Source organism: Anolis sagrei, chromosome 3, assembly GCF_037176765.1.
Source record: "Anolis sagrei isolate rAnoSag1 chromosome 3, rAnoSag1.mat, whole genome shotgun sequence".
Lineage (NCBI taxonomy): Eukaryota > Metazoa > Chordata > Lepidosauria > Squamata > Dactyloidae > Anolis > Anolis sagrei.
In genome coordinates this window covers 207,094,457-207,119,049 of record NC_090023.1, presented here as the reverse complement: position 1 = coordinate 207,119,049, position 24,593 = coordinate 207,094,457, and the positions used below count along the sequence as shown (strand labels likewise).

Here is a 24,593-nt window from a genome sequence, read left to right as displayed (position 1 = left end):
AAGTAAAGAGCAATACTCAAAAAACCAGGGAATTCCAGACATGAAACAATCAAGGCCAGCAAACACCTCCCAACAAAGGATTCCCCCAGGCAGGAAGCAGCCAGGCTTTGAAGCCTGGGAATTCAATGCTAAACAAGGTGGCCAACTGCAACATAAACACTTGCCTCTAACAGACAAGTTTTTTTCTCCCACCCTGAACATTCCATAGATATATAAGCCTCACTTGCCTAGTTTCCAACAGATCTCACAACCTCTGAGGATGCTTGCCATAAATGTGGGTGAAATGTCAGGAGAGAATGCTTCTGGAACAGGGCCATACAGTCCAGAAAACTCACAGCAACCCAGTGAGTTCCAGCCATGAAAGCCTTCAACAGCACAGTTTATTATTCTTGAACCTTGTGGTTCCTGCTAACAACAAAAATGTCAAAGTAGTCCCTGATCAAAAAAAAAAAAGTTGGGAACCACCGGTTTATAGGCACAGAACATCTCCACAAGGTGCCAACTTGCGTGATTAAAATATAGTCTGTTGTCATGGAGGCCACTAACTTGAAAGGAAGCTAGATGAGAACATAAGCTTGAAGACCTATCTGGTCAACAAAGCTTTTCTTTAGCACAGATGTAACCTTATGTTCAATGTTCACACTGTAAACATAACCACACTATCCTTTAACTAAGCAAATTTCAAAAATTATTTTGGAACCTTCAGTTGATGTTTTACCAAAAGAAAGTGCTTTAAAAATGACAGCTCACACAAAGTTTCAATAAAATAGGAATGCATTTATATAGTTTATTTAAAATATATTTCTTTTATAAACATATATAACATAAAATATTATTATTAGTGTATACCACTTGAAGTTAATACAGCATTTTGTATACAGTACAGTCACAGGCTTTTTGAGCCCTTAGTTATAATACAAAGTTTGCAAATAAGTTAAATAGTTTGTTTTTTAGGCTTTCTGTGTCTGAAAAAGACACTGATATTCCATAGATTCATGCTGCCAATTTATAGATTGTTCCAGATCTGTACTAAGTATTGTGGGACATCTCCAGAGTATGAGGTGATGTAAACATTAACATTATTGAAAACAGCTGATTTTTTTGGCCAATCTTCCCAGCTCTTGTTTAACAGAAAACTGCCCCCCTCTTAGAAGAGAACTTCTAAACTTTGGATTCTGCATCCTAAACTCTGGAAGCACTACAAAATATGTACTTTGAAATCATGAATTAAGATATGGTCAAACTACTTTGTCCCCCAGCATCCAAATACATACTTCAATATGACAGGACTGTCAACAGTCATTACCTTATCAATAAAGTTATAAGTTATTTAATGAGTCTGTATCTCAACAGATTTCATCATTTTCCTGATAAATAGTATTTATTTTATTAATCAGCATGAGGCTCCTATCATAGTACAGTGACTCCATGATTCAAGGTCAAAGAATAAGAATGAAAAACTGAAATGGAATGTAAAGCATGGCACAAATTTCACTCAATCCCTAGTTCCACCCAGAAGCATCCATTCTCCAATCTCTGAAATGCTTTTCCATTTCATTTCTGGTTTTCCAGTTACCCACATTTACAGTAGGAATAATTTTCTGTGGTTTCAACCATTGGACAAATCGTTTCATTTCAACGAAGCTGCTGTGCTCACTGTAAGGAATCCCTAGAAATGAAACATTTAAGAAGAAATTTAGTTAACATGTTTAATTGAAATCTAGCACAATGTGCTCTATAAGAGGCTATGGAGCAACTATTTTAATTACAAAGTAATGTTATCTTCAATTTGACCTAGCAAAAGAGAAGTATCTAGCATTCATCTTTCCCATAACTTATCATTTATACTTGGTAAAATTCTATTTGATAAGAAACTGCATCACAGGAGTTGATCAGCTTGGAAAAGAAGTTATTGTCAATCATACATACATAGGTTGAATTTTCTGGCCCTTGAGCAACAGGCATACTCATTTCATGATTGTGTGAACAGAGTTCCACAAGTGCAACTACTGCAACTGGGCCCAATCCTATTGGGTATCCTGATTAAAGTATAGTCCCTGAATCAACTAGATTTTCCATTGTAAAACCACCATGTATATATGCAAAAGTGTAGATTTATTGAATGCTTGCATAACATTGGATCTTGAGTGTTTCAAAATCTGTTTTCGGTGTAACACTAGAACAGGAGTGGGCAAACTGCAGTCCTAGACTTGTATGTTATCTATTTATTTATCATTGCTGAAGAGAACCGAGGGTATTTAAAAAACTTGCCATTATACTAAATGTCCTTCAGTCAGTAGCTGACCACTTGGAGTGCCTCTGGTGTTGCTATAAGAAGGTCCTCCATTGTGCCTGTAGCAGGGCTCTGATTGAATTGTAATAGATGGTCTGTGGTTTGCTCTTCTCGCCACTTACATATCATGGACTCCACTTTGTGTCTCCATTTCTTAAGGTTGGCTCTGCATCTCATGGCACCAGAGTGCAGTCTGTTTAGCATTTTTCAAGTCGCCCAGTCTTCTCCATGCCCAAGGGAAGTCTCTCATCTGGTATCAGCCATGGCTTGAGGTTCCGGGTTTTAGCCTGCCACTTTTGAACTCTCACTCATTGAGGTGTTCCTGCGAGTACCTCTGTAGATCTTAGAAAACTATTTCTTGATTTCAGCCATTGCTGTTCCGGCTGATATACAAATGGGATGGGCCGGAGATGTCACTGCCTTGGTTCTTTCATTGTTGGCTGCTACTTCCCAGTGGATATCAGGTGGTGCAATATTGGCTAAACAGTATAATTTCTCCACTGGTGTAGGGCACAGACATCCTGTAATAATGTGGCATGTCTCATTAAGAGTCACATCCACTGTTGGCTTATGAGAAATGTAACTGTGATGAACATCATATGGTTATGCGCAGCCCAGGAAATGTAACAGATTTCATCAATCATTCCAGCAAAATTAAACACAAAACCTTTATGAATCTAGTCCTTCTTAGCTATATGCCTAACCAATCTGTTGTCATTTTAAGATGCTGTGAAATATATTTGAAAACAATTGGAAAATACTAAAGTTACGCTTGCTGGCATATAGCAGTTTGGTAAAACAGCAGGAATCATAAAGATTGCCTCGCTGTTCACCAGCATGAGTAGAAATGGCTACGAGCTATCAATCTATTGCATGAAAAACAATTAGAAGAGCATGTAATATATTCAACTTTTTGGAAATGTTGTTACCATAGATGGTGATCTTTCCTCTTGTCTGAGGTTGGATATCACTCAAAGAGTAGCACTGATCTGAATAAGTCCATCCAGTGGGTTTAAAAGCCAGAATTTGATCAAATTTCGCAGAAAACTTACTCAAGTGGCTTTGCAAACCCTGTTGATGAAAAATAACAACTGGTTATTAACAATAGGAAACATATGCTTTGTGAAAAACTTCCAGGAGGTTCTCTATAAAAATGACAGGCACGTTTTATGGACATGCTTACAGATGCTCAAAGCTTTTCAGAGGCAAAATGGTAGTTGTAGATTTATGCATCTTCAGTGTGGCTCTGCTTTCAATATATATATTAGTGTCGCCAATATTGTTTTTATTACTTTTGATTATTCTATAATTTGTGGAATATTTACTGACAAAATTAAAAGTACGTATCTAAAATTTCAAATATCTAAACTAATGCATGACTTGCATTTACTAAAGCACACCATAAAACAGTCAATACAGCACTGGTCAAAGACAAATTAATTGGCCACATATTCCTCAAAAGCCTGCACAAATACTGTAGATGTTTTAATCAGGTGCTTGAAAGATACAAATGTAGGAAACAGCTATATGGGAGTGCCATTACTGAGAACCCAATTACTAAAAAGTCTATTTATCTTAGTACAGGCTGAGTTTTTCTTATCCAAAATCCTTGGGGGTAAAGTATTTTGGATTTGCTTAGATGTTGGAATACTTGTATCATCATATATGTACGTAAGAAGATATACTGGAGATTGGGCCCATGTCTAAACATTAAATTCATTTAAGCTTCATATACACACCTTTTATAGATAGCCTGAAACTAATTTTATACCATTTTGGATTTCAATTGACCAGATAAGGGATGCTCTGCTCTACTTTTATGACGTTTAAAATGCATACATACAGTATGTACTGATGAGATGTAAATCTCTTCCTTTCAGTCTATCCTCCCCCACCCCCCACAAATTACAGAGGTAACAACACTTGTCACGAATCCCAAGCAAGAGCCTTGGTATCAAAAAGCTAATGCAGAAAAAAAATCCCTGTACAGACAGGTTAGCTAACTAGTGCTTCGTAAGAGAACCAGCATTAGATGCTGTAAATATAAAGCAGAGAAAAGAAAAAGAAAAACCATTAGTTTTTCTACCAGACATATCGACCAGCCCCTAAGTCAGAAACATCTATGAAAAGAATAAATGGGGAAAAGGAAAATGTAGGCTTTTTAGTTGCAGAAATTGCAACCACTCATAACCTCTCACAAGCAATTACACAGGTCTGTTCGTGGTGCTTGAAAGCACAATTCGCTTTTACTGTATGCTCCTGTCTATCAGCGTAACATCTCATTCACATCAATGGAGCCCTTCATTAGGCACATGATTTTGCATAATATTGTTCAAGTGACTAAGGATGCCTGGGAATCCTGCTAAACTCCACAAGACCAAACATGCTTCTAAGTAAACACAGAGAGGGCTGCATTATGAGACACCAGTCCTTAAGACTGAAAGGTAAGTTACATTGAATCAGTTATCTAGTTCTTGATTAAATTACATGTTATATTTTCAGAAGGTGGACTGGGGAGGCCCTGCTCTTGGTCCCACCTCCTTCACAGATGCAGTTGGTGGGGAAAAGGAACAGGGCCTTCTCAGTGGTGACCCCTCGGCTATAGAACCCCCTCTTCAGCTAAATCAGGTCAGCCCCTTCCCTCCTGACCTTCAGGAAAAAAGTTTTAAAAAATGGCTCTGGGATGAAGCCTTTAGCCAGTAGTACAGTGAAATAAGTGATGATGGAATATGTGGAATAACAACTGGAATGGCTTGACTATGATTTTAGATTGAATGGTTTTAATTAATGGATTTTAATGTTTATATTGCTTTTTAATTTTATGTTTTTAATGTATATTTTTATTTTATTATGTCTGTTTGATAAGGAATTGAATTGTTGTCTATTGTAAGGCTGCTCTGAGTCTACTTTCGGGTGAGAAGGGCAGCGTATACATACAATAAATACAATAAATAAAGAAAGAAACAATCTACATTGACATAAACATTTACATTTTCTACAATATAGAAAACCCAAGCATCCATTTCTTTCACAAAGAGAAAAATAGCGATTCACTGGCCAACACATGTTTTGGCATTTCAATTTCTGGATATATTTAACCTGCTAACTCAAAAAAATGGCACCAGTTCTCCCCTATCAGCTCTAGTTTTTGAGATACAGAAAATATGCCACATACCAGTCTTCATCTGCTCACCCACAGAAAATAATAGCCATATCTAAGAAACTAGAGCCAATGAAGTTTATCCAATGCAATTTTTTAAAAAAATCAGCATCCCAAAGAACGTCAGGAACAGTCCTAAAACCAAGATACCAATAATTTTTTTGGTTGGGCTGTTATCTTATTTAGCATTCACCCTAGTGTTCTAAAAATTATCACATAGACAATAATGTTCACACATAATAATTCTAAGTGTTTAATATCTCAATACTTGAAATAACAGTGGCTATATTATTTATTAGCAATTTGGTGATGTAATTCACAGATGAGGTCAGAGACGCTAAATTTATTGTGCAAAATTCAGGATACTGTTCATCCCTCATTACACTGTGAAATACTGTAGCTCAGAGGTGGAGCACATGTGCTATATGTGAATCAAGCATAAAGAAAGCACATCCCCCAACCCTTATTTACAACTATCAGAACCTGTGAGTCCTCAAGAGTATGAAAAACTATAGCCAACGTTAGTATACATTCAGTGCAGTTTACCGCAAAACGTCTTTGGGACAATGTTATTGCTATCTTTGTTCTGATATGCTTTTTCTACTCTGACTTATGGTGACCCTATCTGAGGGTTTTCTTGGTAAAATATTTTCAGAGAATTGTCATTCTTTACTCTTAGGCTACAAGTATGTGCCTTGGCAAAGATCACTCAGTGCATTTCTGAGTGTAGATGCTAGGAGTCCTAACCCCACACTCAAACCAGTATACCACACTAGCTAGTGACAAATAAGACAAATTTCTCTCTAAGCTTTCACCCCTAATCAGAAGAAGAAGAAATCTTGGAGACAGGCAGCTGCAACAAAAAGTTATCATTACACCAGTTATTTTATGTGATAATAGGAAAATGAGTATTTACATCTGCCATGGGTTTAAGGCAGTGGTTCTCAAGAGGTCGATCAGCCAGTTGAGAGGGGTCACACCATCGTCTCTTTTGGCCCCTCCCCCCGACCTCCCCAGGCAAGAGACTCCTCACTAGGCCTGGGCCCTGCCGCAGGGCCTACATTGCCCAGCTCTCGCCCCCTGCCAGGCTCAGTGGAGGTGTGAGCCGAGTGAGAGGCTCTGCACCAGGCCTGCGTCCTGCTGCAGGGCCTACGTTGCCTGGCTCTCGCTGCCTCCCGGGCTCCCTGCCGGATCTGGGATGGGTCTTGCTGCAGGGCTGCTGGCGCATGGTCTAGCTGCCTACCAGCTAGGTGCCAACTTGATCATGGGAGTTCCAGATGCCAAGTTTGGTTCAATTCCATTGTTGTTGCATTTCAGAATGTTCTTGGATTGCAGGTGCAACTGCAACTCCCAAATGTCTGGGTCTATTTTCCCCAAACCTCTCCAGTATTTTCTGTTGGTCATGGGAGGTCTATATGCCAAGTTTGGTCCAGGTCTGTAATTTGTGGGGGGTCTCAGTGGTCTTTGGAAGTCAGAGCTGAATCGGTTAAAGGTACTCTGTTTGTCCATACTCCTCCAAGCATATTGTTTTCATGATTAATCACTAGGCTGTAACTATGTTAAATGTGTAACAATGAAAACATATACTGCGTATCAGATATTTACATTACATTTCATCACAGTAGCAATATTACCATTATAACATAGCAATGAAAATATTTTTATGGTTGGGGGGTCATCACAACATGAGGAACTATATTTAGGGGTCACGGCATTAGAAAGGTTGAAAACCACTGGACTTAAAGGGACCATCATTTTTCATTCTTCAACTAGCACTTCCTTTCACTAAAGCAGGTCCCTGTCTCCTTACAAAAAGAAAACACCACTGTGTCTGCTGACTGGTCTGAAGAAGGCAGCAGGCTCTGGGGGCAAGGAAGCTGTCTCTCTCACTTGTCCAATTTTCAGGAAAACAAAGTCCAAGGAAATGAAATCTACTTTCAGGGGCTGCTGCTACTTATGGTGGTGCCCCCAGTGGTTGCAATGATCGTGAAGATCAATACAAAAGAAAGGACCCAATTGCATTATATCTGAAAGAGAAGGGACAACACTACAACTCTTTGAATACACAATCAAGTTTGGTTGTTTCTCAGCCCGATCCCCATGAATACAGATATAAAGAGCTAGCTCTTTTCATTCTATAAGTACTTCATCTTCCCTGCCATGAAAAATACATCTTGTTGACTTTCAAAGGCTTGCTGCTGCAGTTCTTTTAAACACAAGGTGTCTCCTTACTCAAAGCACAGCCTCATTTGTGAATCAACCTTGTTTACTCTTCAATGACACATCAAAATGAAGGTATTTCATTTTGTGATTAATTTTGTCAAGCTAATATTTACAGAAGAACTAATTTAAATGAATGTAATTTATTTTGTAAAGAAACAAGCAATATGTGGCATTTTATTTCTATAAAACAGCACACTTAAAAACCAACATTATGATGTAGTTCTGAACAACATGGTTCAAGAACGTTATTAACAATTTGGAATACGTCCAGAGGAAAAAAACCATGATGATCAAAGCTCTGTAAACCAAGCCTTTTAAACTATGGAGAACTCAATGTGTTTAGATTGGAGAAGAGAGGACTGAGAGGTAATATGATAGCTATCTGTAAGTATCTGAAGAGATGTCATGTAGAAGAAAGAATGAACTTGTTTTCTGTTCTCACAGTCAGGGAGTTCTTTCTCATGTTCAGGTGGACTCTTCTTTCCTGTAGTTTGAAGCCATTGTTCAGCGTCCTAGTATCCAGGGCAGCAGAAAATAAGTTTGCTCCCTCCTCCCTATGACTTACCCTCACATATTTATACATGGCAACCATGTCTCCTTTCAGCCTTCTCTTCTGAAAGCTAAACATGCCCAGCTCTTCAAGCCACTCCTCATAGGGCTTGCTCTCCAGACCCTTGATCATTTTAGTCTCCTCTGGACACATTCCAGCTTGTCAACATCTCCCTGGAAAGTGGCCACTGTTCTGCCTTACTTTTCCATCTTTAATGTAAGGGATGCCACATTCAATCCCTAACATTTCCCAAGCAGAAGTGGGGAAAATTTATGTCAGAAATTATAGAGATCTGCAGCCAGCTAGCACTGTCGGTTGGCATTAGATAGAGTGGAGGTTGTGTTTGGCATTATACTTTTTGTGTTAAATTCAACAGAATAACATTTGAAACAGTTGTGCAAATTTTGACACAAGCCATTTCTGTTGCCATAAAATCTGCTTCACACAATAGACTAATCTCATGGGTCATGGTCACCTCTACTACAGCGCAGTCAACAAGCTTAGAGGCAGCAATAAAAAAAACCCTGGCAAATACAGGGCAACACTTACATGTCTGTCCCAGACAAACAGATAAAGCTCCAGCAAACAACGGCACTTAAAACTCTTATGCAGGAAAAATATCTCTACTCCCCCAACACATTAAGATGCTAAAAATGCTAAACAAAAGATAGAAGCAATAAAGTATTACAGCAAAGCATGAAAAGACATGAGGCCTCAAGCTCCCACCCTGTGACCAAAGTCACAATATAGGAATGATAGTTCCATATCAGTGAAAAGGTGATTGGCATTATAAAGTGAAGCCATTCCTTTGTCATAATGGCAAACTCTTCTGAGTTAGAAAAGAGCAAAATGTTGGTAGCTCAGTTCAATGGCCATTTAATGCTATATTTAGTTTCCAGTTTTATATTCCAATGTTTTCAAAGCAAAATGCCAGTACTTTGCACAGGATTGCTGCAAAATTGAACATCTGCTTCTCATTGACAGTATTAAAAACTAAGTCTTAAAAATGAATGTGTAATAAATGTGTAAAAAGAAGTATAATATTCAGTCAGCTGATGCCAGTGAGTTTCATTTTTCAGCGATTTTGGAAGTGGTATTTTACCCAGTACTAAAATAGATAAAACTGTAATATCAATTCAGTGTGCATCCACAGAAACCAGCAGTTAATGACTCATAGGACACATTTCTCACTGATTATCACTTATGATTGCTAAATGAAGCCTCGGTGTTCAGAGGTAGGAGCAATTTATCACTTTCTAAGTTCCTTTTCAAGCATGCTGATGCAGAAGGAAGAACACTGAGTTTCACAGGTTTGATAAGGTTTCTGTCTATGGTAGATGTATAACCTATCCACCTATCTTCACAATGCTTCATGCTTCACTAAAAAGTTTGCACCAACTTCAATCCAACTAATTAACCTAACAATGGCAATGGGAGATGGCCAGTATGTTAAAAGCAATGAGAGGCTTTTCAAGGGCCTACTACAGTAGTATAATATCACATTCCATTTACACCTGAGAATCCTACCATGCAAGAATAATGTTGATGGCTCAGTTCAATATCAATCTATCACTATATTTCAGAGTTACTCAATCAGGTTTCACTGGATCTCTAGGATTCTGCAATAGGTCACTAAGGGTTCCATGAGAGATCATGACAGAAAATAATATAGACATCTGTGGACCTGTAGATATAATAATCTTAATGCAATGGTTCCCAAAATTATATCAAGGGTTTCTCAGGATAAAGGAGCTTGGAAGGACTTCTATATTTGGCTTCCTATAGTCATCACCTGTTGCTTCTGATAACATCTCTCAAGAGAGAAAAATCTATGGGCTCCTGATGAAATCTATAGTGTATTCCTCCCTCAAGCCCTGCACACACAAACATCTGGAGATGTTTGTTCCCAGTAATAAGCAGAGTGCTGGAGATATGCCTCTACTGAGAGTGACCAAGTCAGAACAACTAATTGGACCATATACTTTGCTGGCTGGAGGAAGCAGTACCTCCCTATGGAACCTGAAGTCCTTTGCTTTCTAGACTATGTCTTGGAAAGGGCCCCTCTGCCTGAACTGAGATCTGTAAAAACAAAAGGGCTCCACATCAAGAAAGGTTTATTTGGTGGGGAGGGGTAAAAAAAAGGCAAAACTTTATTTTCACCTTTGGTTTCCACCAATACATCTTCCAAAGCTTCACTAAATAAATTAACAAGTAGCCAAATTACATTTTGATTTTATTTTGTTGTTCCAATTTTTATCCAAAATTGGTGCCTGGCCACATCAGCCATGACTGTAGAAGCAAACTGAATACAATCAAGGCTAACATCTGGCATAAAAATAGAAGCCTTTCTGAGCTTAGCCCCCTCCCTAGAGACTAGCAGAAGATTATCCTTGGCCCATCTAATCACAGCTCAGACAAACAAGGAGGTTACCGAAGCACCTTTGATGGTATGAGCAATAGATTCATGAGGCCTACACAAAACAGCCTCCAATCTTTTCTCCTCCAAATGTTAAGAACTGTCGTCACCATCTATAGGAAAAAGAAAGTCCAAAACCAATGCAAATGGCAAATGCAGTCACAGTGACATCAATAAGGAGAAGTTTCAAGTTTTTTATAATGCCAGAAGTTAATGTATAGAAACATCTAGAATTAGATGGAAATGCTTTAGCCATCTCAAGATGAAAACACTGCTTAACCTTTGTCACCTCTCTATGTAAAGGCACAGCAAATTGCTCCTGCTTAGCCCTGATTTATGGGACCTATTCAGCCCTAGGGCTGAGAACGGCAGTCTACAAGTGCAGTAAATAAATAAAAAAGTTCAAACAGAAGCTAACCCTACCTTCTTAAGAATTTATTATTTATTTACTTTATTTCCATCCCACTTTTCTTCCTATAGGGATTCAAGGCGGCTCATAATTACATGACACAACCCAATAAATTTTTAAATGGCAAATACAAAAATGAAAAACTGTAAAATATTGTGTCATAGATATAAGTTAAAACATGGTTAAGATACAATAAAAATACTTGCACAATTAAAATTGCATTTGAAACTAAATATACTTCCCAACTCCTCCCACAATGTCAGAAAATACTCTGCCTCCAATGCCCAAAAACATGTGGGAAAATAATCTCCTTTATCTATCGATTATTCTCCATTCTCTTTGAGATCTCTGGAGAGACAGAAGTCTCATGTCTACCAGGGTAACATTTTTTTTCCTTTTAATTGTATGCGTGAGAGAAACTACAGTAGAAGCTCCTTCGTCATGTTCCCCTCTCCCATCATGAGAATTGTGGGAGGATTGTGAAGATTGCCACTTTCTGGCCTGTGCAGTAGAGGGTCTGCAACCTTTGAAAGCTGTCCACCAACTCTGTGTTTGTTTTTGCATCATATTTTATGGCACTTTCCAGACTATTTGCGATATTAGGTGGCTTCGAAATTCTCACAACCAGGCATACATGTCTGCTGCCGCCACTGCCCAAACAACAGGAGGATCCAGTCCCCCCAGTGATGGTAGATTGGTTTGATCTTTGAACAATACCAGGATCTGATCCCTCTACAAGAGTAGATCAGTCTGCTCTCTGAGTACATCTCTAATTGGTTCTCCCAATTAGGGTCGAAAGAATGACTGACATTAAATAAAATTTTGCCTACTAGGATCACTCAAGGAGAAAGGCCCAACATAAAGCTTGTTCCCTCACAGTGGAGAAAAAAGCAGTATTCAATACATATTCATAATCAAGAGCACTGTTAGAAGGGATCAGCTGAAAGTCTACCAGTCACAGTCTGTTCAGAAAATTATTAATTACATATTTTAAAATAATTTACAGACTTTTTGTATAAGGGGCCACCTTCCTCCTCTCAGTACATGTCATGGGTTTTTTCTTCTTCTTCTTAAACTTTGAAATTATCAGAAAGGAACAAGAAAGAGAAGAAGAATTGCAAAATCTCAGTAGTTAACAGAAGTGATAATATGAACTAATATTCTAAAGAACCTTTTTTCCAAATACCCAGGAGTCTTTGAACAACTACCATCTTGTCTTGTTCCATGAAAATGCTTTAAAGAGAGAGCTTTTACATTCTATAAATTATACTGTTGGTCATTAATTTTTAATTTTTCCTTGTACTGGAAAGGTTACTAATTATACAGTAACAAATTACGATACTAGAAATAAAATGGAGAACCCCTGAGAGTTTCTCCTCACATTCTAAGATTAGTCAGTAAATACAAGTGACAGTTTTTAAACTCACCTTAAAATTAATTTGCATCATAGGCAGAAGGTGAAGTAAGGTATTATTCCAGTCCAGGGTGATGAGGGAATTTATTTCTGCTGATTCCAAGCACTGTAGTGTTTTATATTTCTCTTGGGACATGCTCACCTTTGAGCCTAGAACATTAGCTATTGCTGCAAAATTAATGGGGGAATAGTATCATGAAAAGAGAAATAAACACATAAAATTTAAAAAATTCAGCTGACATGATGTTAGGCAGTTATGCTATAGGGTTAGACTTATGACTACACAACTGTTAAGTATTTACGTCTGTGGTACTATTATCACAATTGTAAATGCCTTTGGAATTGACCTCAAAGGACTTTTAGCCATCCTAAGAGACATAATTTTGTGACTCTGGCAAGGACACTATAGAATGACATAAACAGGCATCAGTGAGTAATGGTATGACTAAGAGTTGTGCATATAACTCAGAGACTTGCTTCAGCTATTCAAACCACTGCTCGCTGGCAGAAGGGTGCTCATATTTATTTATTGTGTCAGAAATGAATTGAGGGTACAGTTGTAAGGTATTTAAAAACACAAAGTTTTAAACTTGACATTATACTAAATCTCTTTTGACAGTAGCTGACCACTTGTAGTGCCTCTATAAGAAGGTCCTCCACTGTGCATGTGGCAGGATACAGACTACATTGTAATAGATGGTCTGCTGGTCATATCATAATGTACTGCCTTGCTCACCAGCACCACACAACTCCATTGCTTGGGACAGCTGACTGACTGTTAAGGTGGTTATCAGTTGACAGGGGCGGAGCTATAGGCTATTTAAGGCTGCTCTGCTCCCCTGATGTGCTCTTCCCTTCAGAGTGAGGTAGGAGGTAGGTTCCTAATGGGGTATTAGGCCTTTCTCTCCTTGCTCCCAAGCAACTTTTTCATAAGTTCCCCATTGCCGCCAATGACCCGAATCTAGTTGCAGTTATTGGCTATGGGTCGAAAACAGCTATCCAGCTACCCATCCGTTTTTGGGAGACACGCAAAAACGTATACAGGGGTCTATCAGTAGATCGAGGTTCAGATGAAATCCACAAGCCTAATATGTTTTATTTCATGTTTGTAATCAGTTAAAAGTCCCTTTTAGGGAGATGGAGCGGGCTGTAAATAAAGATTTATTTATTTATTTATTTATTAAAAGGGAAAGAGCATTCATTTTCTGATTACACTACAACACAGTGATATCCAAGTAATTTATTATGAGAGAAACAAGTATTGAAAACTATATAATCCTATTAAATTTTATATATATATATATATATATATATATATATATATATATATATATATAGTGTTAACAGAACTGGGAGATTTTAAAGTGCAGTGATTTAGATGCAGCTCTGGAAAGGTTTCAAGAAATGATGCAAGAGTCATTTCATTACAGAAAATAATTTTCGGGGAGTATTGATGTGTATTTTTAATAAATTATAAAATCATTTATAATTTATTTTGCATTTGGAAACTTAATGCACATACCAAGACACTACGCCTTAAACTTTTAAAAATGCATTACATTTACAAGGCTATTAATATCACTGGAGAGTTTTTAAACTGGAGCAAAAATTCAGCAAATCATGCAAGCCATCGACTTTTTTGTCTCTGCACTCAACACCAAGTAGATTAAAATGCTCTGTTTGAAGTATTTTTTAATAAAAGAAAAATCTTACAGAATAGATTGTTTTGAATGTCATTACTTTATAAACATGGAAATGTGAGTCACCATAATGTTTGAGATCTTACATACCTAGGAAGACCTTTTCTTTTCCAATAGAATAGGTACCGCAAACAACTAATGTTCGAGGGTTTAAGGTCACTATCTCAAAGGCAGTATTGGCAGCAAACTGGATCATTTCTTGCTGGGAAGGAAAAGTATATTCAGGACTGCAGTACCTAAGGAACAGAAATAGAAAACAGACTAAAGGTTTGAATGAAATTAAAAAGAGAGACTTTGCTTTGTCCCATGGACAATCAGAGATGCCTGTAAAGAAGGGGGTGGGAATCATAAGGCCTTCCAGATGTTGTTGAACTTCAACTCCCAGCAGTCTTAACCAGCCTAACCAATAATAAAGAAGGCTGGGAACTGCAGTTCACAATATCTGCTGGTGTCCAGGTGGGGTATGGAAAAAAGAGTGGCGCTGTGCCCAGAAAAACACACCTCTTTCCCCTGTCTGGCCTGCCCTTGCATCCTATTATCATACCTCCTTCTCTGCCTCTTAGATCTCGCTCCTGAGGACTGCAGTGAAGCGGTGCAGGCACACATGTGTGAGATCTGAGAGGCAGAGAAGGAAGTACAGTAATAGGAAAATTACCATATTGAAATGAAATCTGATGGTTTTTAAATTTTTATTTGGTGTGCGTTGGAAGAGGGGTAGTCTTATATGGCAAGTATATCCCAAACTCTACATTTTAACTGGAAAAGTTGGGGGTTGTCTTATACGCCCAGTCTTATACACCGGAAAATATGGAAGAGAGAAATGCTGACAACAGACTGAAAAGTTACTGATAAGTCACTCTTATCTCAGGGGGAGTTTTGAACCTAACCAGCAACATTCTATTAATCAACACGGAAGAAAAGAAAAAGAAAAGGGGTGAAAAAGACAAGCTGACCTGTTTCAGCATTCTAAGGATTCTCGAAGCTAAGGCAATATTTATCCTAACATTGATTTATTTATTTATTTATATACTATATCTATACCCCACCCTTCTCACCCTGAAGGGGACTTAGAGCGACTTACTAAGTGGCAACAATTCAATGTCATATGAACAAACATGTAAAAACAATAAGCATATACATTAAACCATAAAAGTTCAGGGGAAAAAAAAACTAAGCATCATGCTACTACTATTATTCTACTACAAAGTGGCTTGTTATAAGTTCCTGTTCCTGCTGGCGTTCCGAGGCCCATGGTGGCTTCAGTCTCAAATGATTTGGTTCATAGTTGTGAGAATGATCCTTATGCTGAGAAGGACTTATACTAAAAGTGAGGATTAAGAAGAAGGTGCAAGAAACAAGAAGGAAAACAGAGTCTTAAGTTTGACAACTGACCTCTCGCTGAAGAAGCTGATTGACACAAAAAGCTGTCAGTTACTGAAATTACCCCCTCAATGACTGGACACATTGCTCCATAAATCTTTACCTGGAATATACCTTGACTTTGAAATTTGGGGCCCTTCCACACAGCTGATTAAATTCCCACATCATCTGCTTTGAACTAGAATATATAGCAGTGTGGACTCAGTTAATCCAGTTCAAAGCAGATATTGTGGGATGTTCTGCCTTGGTATTCTGGGTTATAGGGCTGTGTGGAAGGGCCCTAGCTCTAACTGATGCTTACACAGATTTTTGTATTTCACAAAGAAAATCCAAAGAGAATGTTTAGCTATCTAGATAATTTTATAATTTTATAAATCAGACTATTTTACAATTTTTATTATTTTTATTTTATTATATTATAATACTTCATTTCATTAAAGAAACATTTATTATTATTGGGGGAGGGGTTGGCTATTTTTTCTACTTTTTATTACTTTACTATTTTACCCTTTTATTAATTCAATATGAGACTCTTTTCTTGAGCATATTTTTCCTGCTTTTTAATAACTTCAATAATGGTAAAATTATAAGGATAAAATTTGTAAAGTAAAATATCATCATCACTGTACAAACCCATGAGTATTAAAGAGTTTTGATTTTAGGCATAGTTAAACTTTCAACACCAAAGGATGGTTCTACAGGGAATATAACTTATATTCTACAAGGGAATATAACTTACGTTGTATCTAAGTAAAGAGTATTAATTTTCCGGCCAATCAGAAAAGGACAGCGCTCCATGGAAGGATGTGCCCTGAAGTCTCCTGTATGTAACATAGCAGTGCCATTTGGAAAGGCAAAAAGAATCATTGCAGCACCAGGACAGCTGTGAAAGAAGAAAAAAGGGAAATGGAAATTTGGTTTGGAATTCACAGGACTTCAAACACAAATAATAGGGAGGGTTTTTGCAACAGGCATTTTAATTAACTACATAATTGCAATTATTATTCATTAAATTACAGCTGTTAAAGATACATACTGATTAGCATCAAGTAACACCACTTTGATACCATCTATTATGCATTCTGTATTCATTGGCAGAATATGGATGTATTTTTCTAGCACTCGAAGTTTGGTCTTCACCAAATTTCCAGTTATCTAAAAAAATAAATAAAACAGAAACAAATTGAAGACACACAACAACAATTTGTGCATTTTAAACAAGACAAGTCTAACTCCCCATTTTATAGAGGACCAATAGTAGTTTCTCAATAAGCTCAATATGAAAGGTACTGCTTCTCCAAAACTGGGTATATGTCGCTTATAGGATTACGAACTATCAAGGGAAGTCACCAGGGACTCTCTTTCTAGATGAGGCTTCCAGGACTAAAAAAAACCCCCAAAACTTGCAGGTAAAGCAACGGAAGAAATGGCTAACGGGATGCACCTAATAGCAACAGAGCTCTGTTCTCAAGCTTTAATACCTCACACTATATTGCTAATAGCTATGGATCTTCAACATGCTCTGGGAAATAAAGAGCAATCTGCAGAGAAAGATGGGCTAAAGTCTTTTGAAGCACAGTGAAAAACAAGACCTTGATCCAGGAAAGTACTATAACATACATATACTATTGATTCATGGAAATCAATGAGTGAAAGACTTCTTAGGTCTCACAGCTTGCAAGTAAATAGATTTTAAAATAAAGGTGGAAGGAAAATTCGCTCAAACACAAATCAAGGAACATGAAAGGCACTGCAGACTAACTCAACCAGAGAAGTCAGCCAAAGCAGAGTACTTGATGAACCAACCTGGACACAGCATATTATTTGAGAACACAGAAATGCTGGACTACTCTAACAACCACCATGTCAGACCTCACAGAGAAGCCACTGAAATCCAGAAGCATGTGGGCAATTTCAATAAAAAGGAGGAAACCATGAAAAGAAACAAAATCTGGCTACCAGTATTAAAAAGCTCTAAAATCAGGACTTCCAGACATGAAACCATCAGGGCCAGCTAACACCTTCCAACAAAGGATCCCCCCAGGCAGGAGTCAAGCAGGTCTTGAAGCTGCAAAGATTTGCAATGCTAATCAATGTGATTAATTGCAACATTCACACCTGTCTCCAACAGACAGGAGTTCTTTCTCCCACCCTGGAGCTTCCACAGATATAGAAACCTCCCTTGTTTAGTTTCCAACATACCTCACAACCTCTGAGGATGCCTGCCATAGATGTGGGCAAAATGTCAGGAGAGAATGATTCTGGAACATAGCCACACAGCCCAGAAAACTAACAGCAACCCACAGAAGGAAAATAATTTCATTTTTTAGAACTCTATGTGAACTGTTCATCTTCCCTTTTTCTTTTCTAGCCTTTTTTGTTTTCATTTATTTCCAGAGAGGGTAAATTAGTGAACAGGAACATTACAAAATTATTTAGCATCTTACTGGAAAGCATCTAATCAGCACATCTGTGACCTGGGGGGAGGAATTCAGTAGGTAGGGAATAATGGCAAATGGATGTTCAATGTATGTTAGGATGGGATGGAGAATAGCAGCTTTACAAATAAAATAAAAAATACGTGAAGCTAAGTTTTAAGATTTCACCAGTTGCAGGTATTATTTGCCAGAACCCAACACTGTAGATCTCAGAACAAAAATATTTGCCATTTCAGCTTCAGAAGCAGATCTTCCAGCTGCATATCAGTATCATAAACAGACAACCTAAGTCTTAGCTGTTCAGTGTATCCTCCAATAAACATACCTTATTACAATATACTGGGAATGTAAATCTTTTAGTTAGACCACCATAATGATCAGAATGGAAATGTGTAAGGAAATATCCTTTGCATCCTTCAATTTCTCCATACTGAAATGCATCAACTACAAAACCTGTTCCTAAAAAAGAAAAGAAAAGCCAGTCAGCAAATAAGAACCATAGCTCCCAAGGCTTAAAACAACAACACATTAGCAACAATTAGTTGAGGTCTGAAAATGAAAACAACAGATTTAATCAATATAGTTTTAACAATTAGAGGGAACTAAAATAACAGATAATTCTGTAAATTTAACAGGAGAAATATTATTTGTAGATGCCTTTCTACCCACATTTTCCAATCTATATTAATTCCTTACATGTTCTCATAAATACTACTTTTCTTTGCTGTTCCCACACAAAACACCAGAAATCTAAATGAAGTAAGATTGCTATAAAGAAGTCCTAAGAATGTATATTCAGAAACAATTTCAAGTTCAGTGGTGTTTACTTATAGGACTGTGGCTTTAAGAAATCTCAGGAAACTTTAGAAGCATTTGATTTTTTAGTATATTTTTACCATATTCTTCCATTCCAGAAAATAAATCTAAAACATTTCTATTTATCTAATTAAAAGGTCTCACTTGCAGCTAATTAAAACAAGAGACAAGGAGCTTAAAATGGAAGTGAAAGAATTGGTGAGAAAGACAGGGATTTCCAAAACACATTTCACCTAACATGAACCAAATGGCTTTTTTTCCATTTAAGAGAAAACCACATCTACACAATGGAAAGATAACAAAATTAAGAAACTCTTGCTACCTGGAATCTTCTTATAAAAGGGACATTGTTTTTTTCTTGTCTCTTCTTCATCGGGACACGATTCTTTAAATTTCTTCCTCCACCTTCTCTGTCTACTAGGTGTTGCATTCTTGCCTGAACTTTCAGGAATCCCATCTGAATCTTCCACTGAACCCTTAGCTTTCCTCTTTCGAGTCTGAGGTCGTGTCCCTGTGGCAGCTGGTGGACTCTGAGATTGCACATTCTCACCAAGGCTTTTCTTTTCCTTGCCCTCCATTTTTGCTACGGGTTCTAGTCCAAAGAAAACACCAATGTCCATTTGTTTTAGTTCCTTTGCAGGATGGCATCTGACTTGAATGTTTGCAACAGAGACATGTGGCAATATTTTAGAGGCTGGACTAGGAGAAACAGACATAGCTATGCTGTTAGAATCCAAGCTGGTTCTGTCAGTGCCAGTAACAGTTCTATCCAAGCAACGTCTGACTTGCTTTTGGCCCAAATGAAAAGACATAGCACTATCTTCTGAAGTCAATAATGTGTGCTTAACAGCTGAATCTTCATTGGCCCAATTAGAGCCATTACAGTCACTCCAACTACGTCCACCTGCATTCAAGGCACAATCCAATTTAAGGCTCTCAAAGTGCTCCCTAGTTCTCTTACCCTCAACAGGAATATTGTGGTCTTCGTTGGGAAGTTTTAAACCGTCACCATTTGTTGAACTGTAAACTCTATTAACTATATTACCTTGGGAGAGAGGCTTTGTACCTATGTTCTTAAGAATATTGAGTGTCTTAGAGGAGTCATTGTTTTTTGTGGAAGCTTGTATTCTTTCAATGCTGTCATAATTAAGTGCCTTTAGAGGTGAGGCATTAAACACAGAACTTCCACCTCCTTCATTCTTCTTCTCTATGTCTCTTATGTCAAATTGTCTTTTTGTAAAATGATGTGCCTCTTCTGCTTCCTCTGCTTCTGTCAGCATAGCCTCTTCCTCATCAGTATTCAATGGAGAGTAAGAAATGTCACACTCAATGGAGTCGGCATCTGAGGTAAGTATATTTACTTGATCAGAACCATGTTGATTCTTTAAATCCTCACAATTTTCCTGAGAAAACAAGCTAAAGAATCCAACTTGTTTTGTATCATCGGTACACTGTGTTTTTTCTTTAGATTCTTCATTATTGTCTAAAGAGGAAGTTCTTTTGTTGTTTATATTCGTAGTGTTTGCGAGTAATGAGTTCTGCTTTGGAGGTTTTCCCACATTCTGGGAATCATTCAGATCTACCCCAGAATCAAAGGCATTGCAAATATTGGATGGAACAGTACCACAAACAAAGGAATTATTTTCTATACTATTTGACAAGAATTCAGGGATATATTCCCCAGCTCTGCTTTGTGCAAGAAGTAAATGGCTGTACCGCTTGTAATGAGAAGGAATGGTTGAAGTGCACAGAAAACCATCAGGGCACTCTGAAGGGAAAAGGAAAAAAAGTATAAGTAGTTGTGAAAGCGTGTATCTGTAGAAAACAAAATACAGCCTTGGATTCAATTCTAAACTATCCAATGGATAAGCAATAGCAAATTGTCCAGTGAAAGGTAAAATCCTTTAATGCAGAATGAAGTTAATGTCAAATGAATTGACCCTTATCCATGTATCTATTATTATAATAACCAGGTCATTATACACTTAATCACCAGATGGGGTATAAAAATAATGCTTAACTGTAAACTTCCAACAAAATGTCACCAATACCAGGAAATCTTTCCACTTAGTAAGGTAACTACAAATATACCCTTCACAGACTTCTCTAGGATGGCACTTCAGCTTTTGAGCTACAGGCAGAATTGTACAACCAAGTCATAATATTTGGAATGTTGTTTACAGCTTTTATTTAAAGCTAATCTGTAGCTGAATAATTTTTTTGTTGTTCTAAATTGTAATGATTGTTTATTTTATTAATCAATATTATCTTCAGTTGTGATTCTGGTTTTCAATTTTGCATTTTTGAATGCTGAAATAAAATCTGTTTAAACAGAATTTGGGAAAGTTGATTCTGTTATCGCTCTCTTTCTGGCCACAGGCCATGTATTTGGTCAACAGTGAGACACAAAAAATTAGTAGAGGAATCATCTTTTGACAAACTGTAGAAATAAGTGGCAGAGAAATCTTTGCCTTCTAGGTTTCCCACAGCTATATTACTCTTAAGTGCAAGGTAGTACAATCCATAGTTATACTAGTGGATCTAGAGATTCCTAGAGAAAACATGTTAATCAAAACTCTGAATAGTCAAGCCTACAAAGGCATAGGACAAGCTGTAGTTAAAAGACACCTTTACCCCCACTATAATCATACCTTTCTCAGCTGTGTTTGAGCCATCCAAACATTCTGTAACATGCCATTGAGGTGTCTGGATCAACAACAAGGAGAAAGGCATCTGACAATTTGGGCAGTGCCCTTCATAAACTGGCCGCGGTTTTGATGGGCTTTGTTTCTTGCAGCTTTTCTTTGGTTTTGCAGAAGCTGATGGCACACCTTCTTGTGACTGTGGAATGGAGTCATCATTGGAAACACTACACTGCTGCTCAGGTTTTAAGGTTGTTTTACTATGTCTCTTCCTTTGTCCCTGCTTCATCTTCCTGGAGGTATCTCTCTCTTTGGAGGCTCTCCCATTGCCACCTCTTTGTGACTTATCTTTTCCATCATTTGATTTTTGTACATTTTGAGAGATGGATTCCAAATCATCACTTACTGAAGTTATCTTTCTAATAGATTTGTACTCCCAAATGTCTTCCTCCAACAGGCCATCTTTAGACATTGCAATCCAACAATGCACTTAAACAAATATGGTAGCAATTTGATATTTTCATATATGCTCATCTGTTTCCACCTCTGCATTTGTTTTTATTTCCAAATGTGCATGACTAAAACTTCTGCATGCCATTGGAAAAATCAGATTTGGCTATATATCTTGAATATTATTTAAATATTATAAAAAATAATATAGCTTTAGTAGTTCAAATGGTTTGAAAAGTTTGAACTTTTTAGTTCAATGAATTACACCAAAAAAACAAAAAACAAAGTAAACAAAGTAGAAAAACTACAGCTTCTACCTACTATTTGTAGGTATTTATAATTAAACTTTATAGGAAATTTGGTTAGATCATGTCAGAACTCTTCCACTGATTGCTTCACTTTCCTTAGTGCTCCTGAAATATAGAGCAATAAAAAGAGCAAAATTAATTTCTACTGATATACTTACGTATAAGTTGATTTAATATATAAATTAGTACAATAAACACAATAATACACAAAAGCATAACACAGTATAACACAAAAGCATAACAGAACTAAAAAAATAAAAACAAAAAATGCAAAACCAATATAATAAGCGAGACAGCAGTATAAAATCAGACATTAAACACACAGAATTATACGGGGCAGGGCCAAATTTAAGGAAAAAAGTTTAAAACTTTAAAACACTGGGAGATTGGGCAATGGAATTTATTGGGGAGGGAGATCCGGATTGAAGAAGGAATTAATTGCACGAACCATAAAATAAAGTGCTTCTGAGGTCATTTGTGCAAAATTTGGTCAGGGAGTATCTTACAACCAATCACTGAAGGCACATTGGAATAACCAGGTTTTCAGATTCCTCCTGAATATTGCCAGCGTGGGGGCTTGCCTAATATCTCTGGGGAGTGAATTCCAGAGCCGGGAGGCCACCAGAGAGAAGGCCCTTTCTCTCATCCCCACAAGTCGCACTTGCGATGCAGGCGGGAGCGAGAGAAGATAATCCATGGATTTAGATGTCTACTGGGGGGGGGGGGGGGTCACGGTGTTACCTCATCTACACTGACCATTTAACACAGTTCAAAGTTAAAGTTAGCTTCAATTTGTGGCAGCCAGAGCACGAACACCCACAAAAGCATGCCAAAGAAAGCCCTTAATGTGCATCTAGTGCTGTGTCCTTTGGGTTATTACAATCCAGGCCTCAAACTGGTTCCATCTTATTGAAGAAAGCATTTGGTGAATAAATCTAGCACCGGGATTGTGGCGCAGCTGGCTGAGTGTCAGCTGCATTAAGATCACTCTGATCAAAAGGTCATGAGTTCGAAGCCAGCCCGGGTTGGAGTGGGTTTCCAACCAATTGTGTGTAGCCTGTTGTCGACCTTTGCAGCTCGAAAGACAGTTGCATCTGTCAAGTAGGAAAATTAGGTACCACCTTAAAGTGTGGGGAGGCTAAATTAACTGATTTATGAGGCCATAAAGAAGACTTCCAGCGGGGAAACATGTGGGGAATGCGGAAGTGCTTCATCAGCGTCGCAGATGGACGATGAAAGAGACAGCTCCCCTGGCGGCCAGAAAAAGTTAAATAGCCTCTGTGTATGTCTGTATATGTTTGTATGTCAAAAATTGGCATTGAATGTTTGCCATATATGTATACACTGTAATCTGAGTCCCCTGCGGAGTGAGAAGGGCAGAATATAAAAGCTGTAAATAAATAAATAAATAAATAGGCTGGAGGACCACAATCCCCATTATGACCTGCGTCGTGCCATGAGGGGAGGCGGGTAAGAAATAAAATCATCTGTGCAATGAACTACTGTCTTCAATGCTGGTTTGAAGCCACATGAAATGGTCAGTGTAGAAAGGGCCTGCGTATACCAGACCAAAACCAAGTGGATACTAAAGGTTTCTTATAGTGTAAGGTTTGCAAATCAATCCCAAATCACATACCTCTGCTTTTAAACACAAAGGGTGGGCATTCCAGGAGTGATGGGAATACAACTCCCATCAGATTAATCAAAACGCATGGGAACTAAAGTGAAGCAATACCTGGAGGACCACAGGCGTCCCTCCTTAGTATTTACAATAAGAGGAAAGCGAAAAGAAGGGATAAGAGTCATACTCATGAGATTCCATCTGAACATTAGGAAGAACTTCCTGACTGTGAGAGCCGTTCAGTAGTGGAACTCTCTGCCCTGGAGTGTGGCAGAGTCTCCTTCTTTGGAAGCTTTTAAGCAGAGGCTGGATGGCCATCTGTCAGGGGTGCTTTGAATGCAATATTCCTGCTTCTTGGCAGGGGGTTGGACTGGATGGCCCATGAGGTCTCTTCCAACTCTATGATTCTACCTTACCATCTATCAAATGAATAGGAAACAGCTGCTAGCAGTAACATGAACTCCAGGAAGAAAACAAATCTGAATTGTCTCTCCCCCCCCCCCCCCCCACCCAACCACAGGCCTGGATCTCAATAGATATTGCCCTTTGGACTCTTGATTTCCAAATGAATGGCATCTCCCTTCAAGAGACGAGAATCTCATATCTGTGCCTGACAACACCAGGGAGAAAATGCACTATTCATTACCTATTAAGCACTCCCTACTTCAATTCCCGCTCACACATTCAGCGCCGCCATCAAATTCAAGTCTCCATTCCCTCCTCTTGGCAGCTCTCCCTTCCTCCTCCTGCTTCCTTGTATCACTCCAACAGCA

At 38.0% G+C, this 24,593-nt stretch overlaps 1 protein-coding gene across 2 annotated transcripts; it reads right to left on the bottom strand.

Annotated features, from left to right (window-relative positions):
- Positions 1–756: 756 nt before the first annotated feature.
- Positions 757–24,593, bottom strand: DCLRE1A (DNA cross-link repair 1A). 2 transcript variants are annotated; one of them, XM_067465818.1, is made up of 11 exons: positions 24,501–24,593; positions 21,451–22,304; positions 19,122–20,567; positions 18,309–18,442; positions 16,582–16,700; positions 16,285–16,428; positions 14,256–14,401; positions 12,479–12,633; positions 10,666–10,755; positions 3,223–3,364; positions 757–1,669 (listed from the first exon to the last, which is right to left on the bottom strand). In XM_067465818.1, exons 2-11 carry the CDS (start codon positions 21,911–21,913, stop codon positions 1,503–1,505), a joined length of 3,006 nt encoding a protein of 1,001 aa, XP_067321919.1. In that variant the 5' UTR covers positions 21,914–22,304; positions 24,501–24,593; the 3' UTR covers positions 757–1,502. The 2 variants fall into 2 exon arrangements, with proteins under 2 accessions (XP_067321919.1, XP_060624434.2); XM_060768451.2 differs by lacking the exon at positions 10,666–10,755 and having other exon boundaries at positions 24,467–24,593.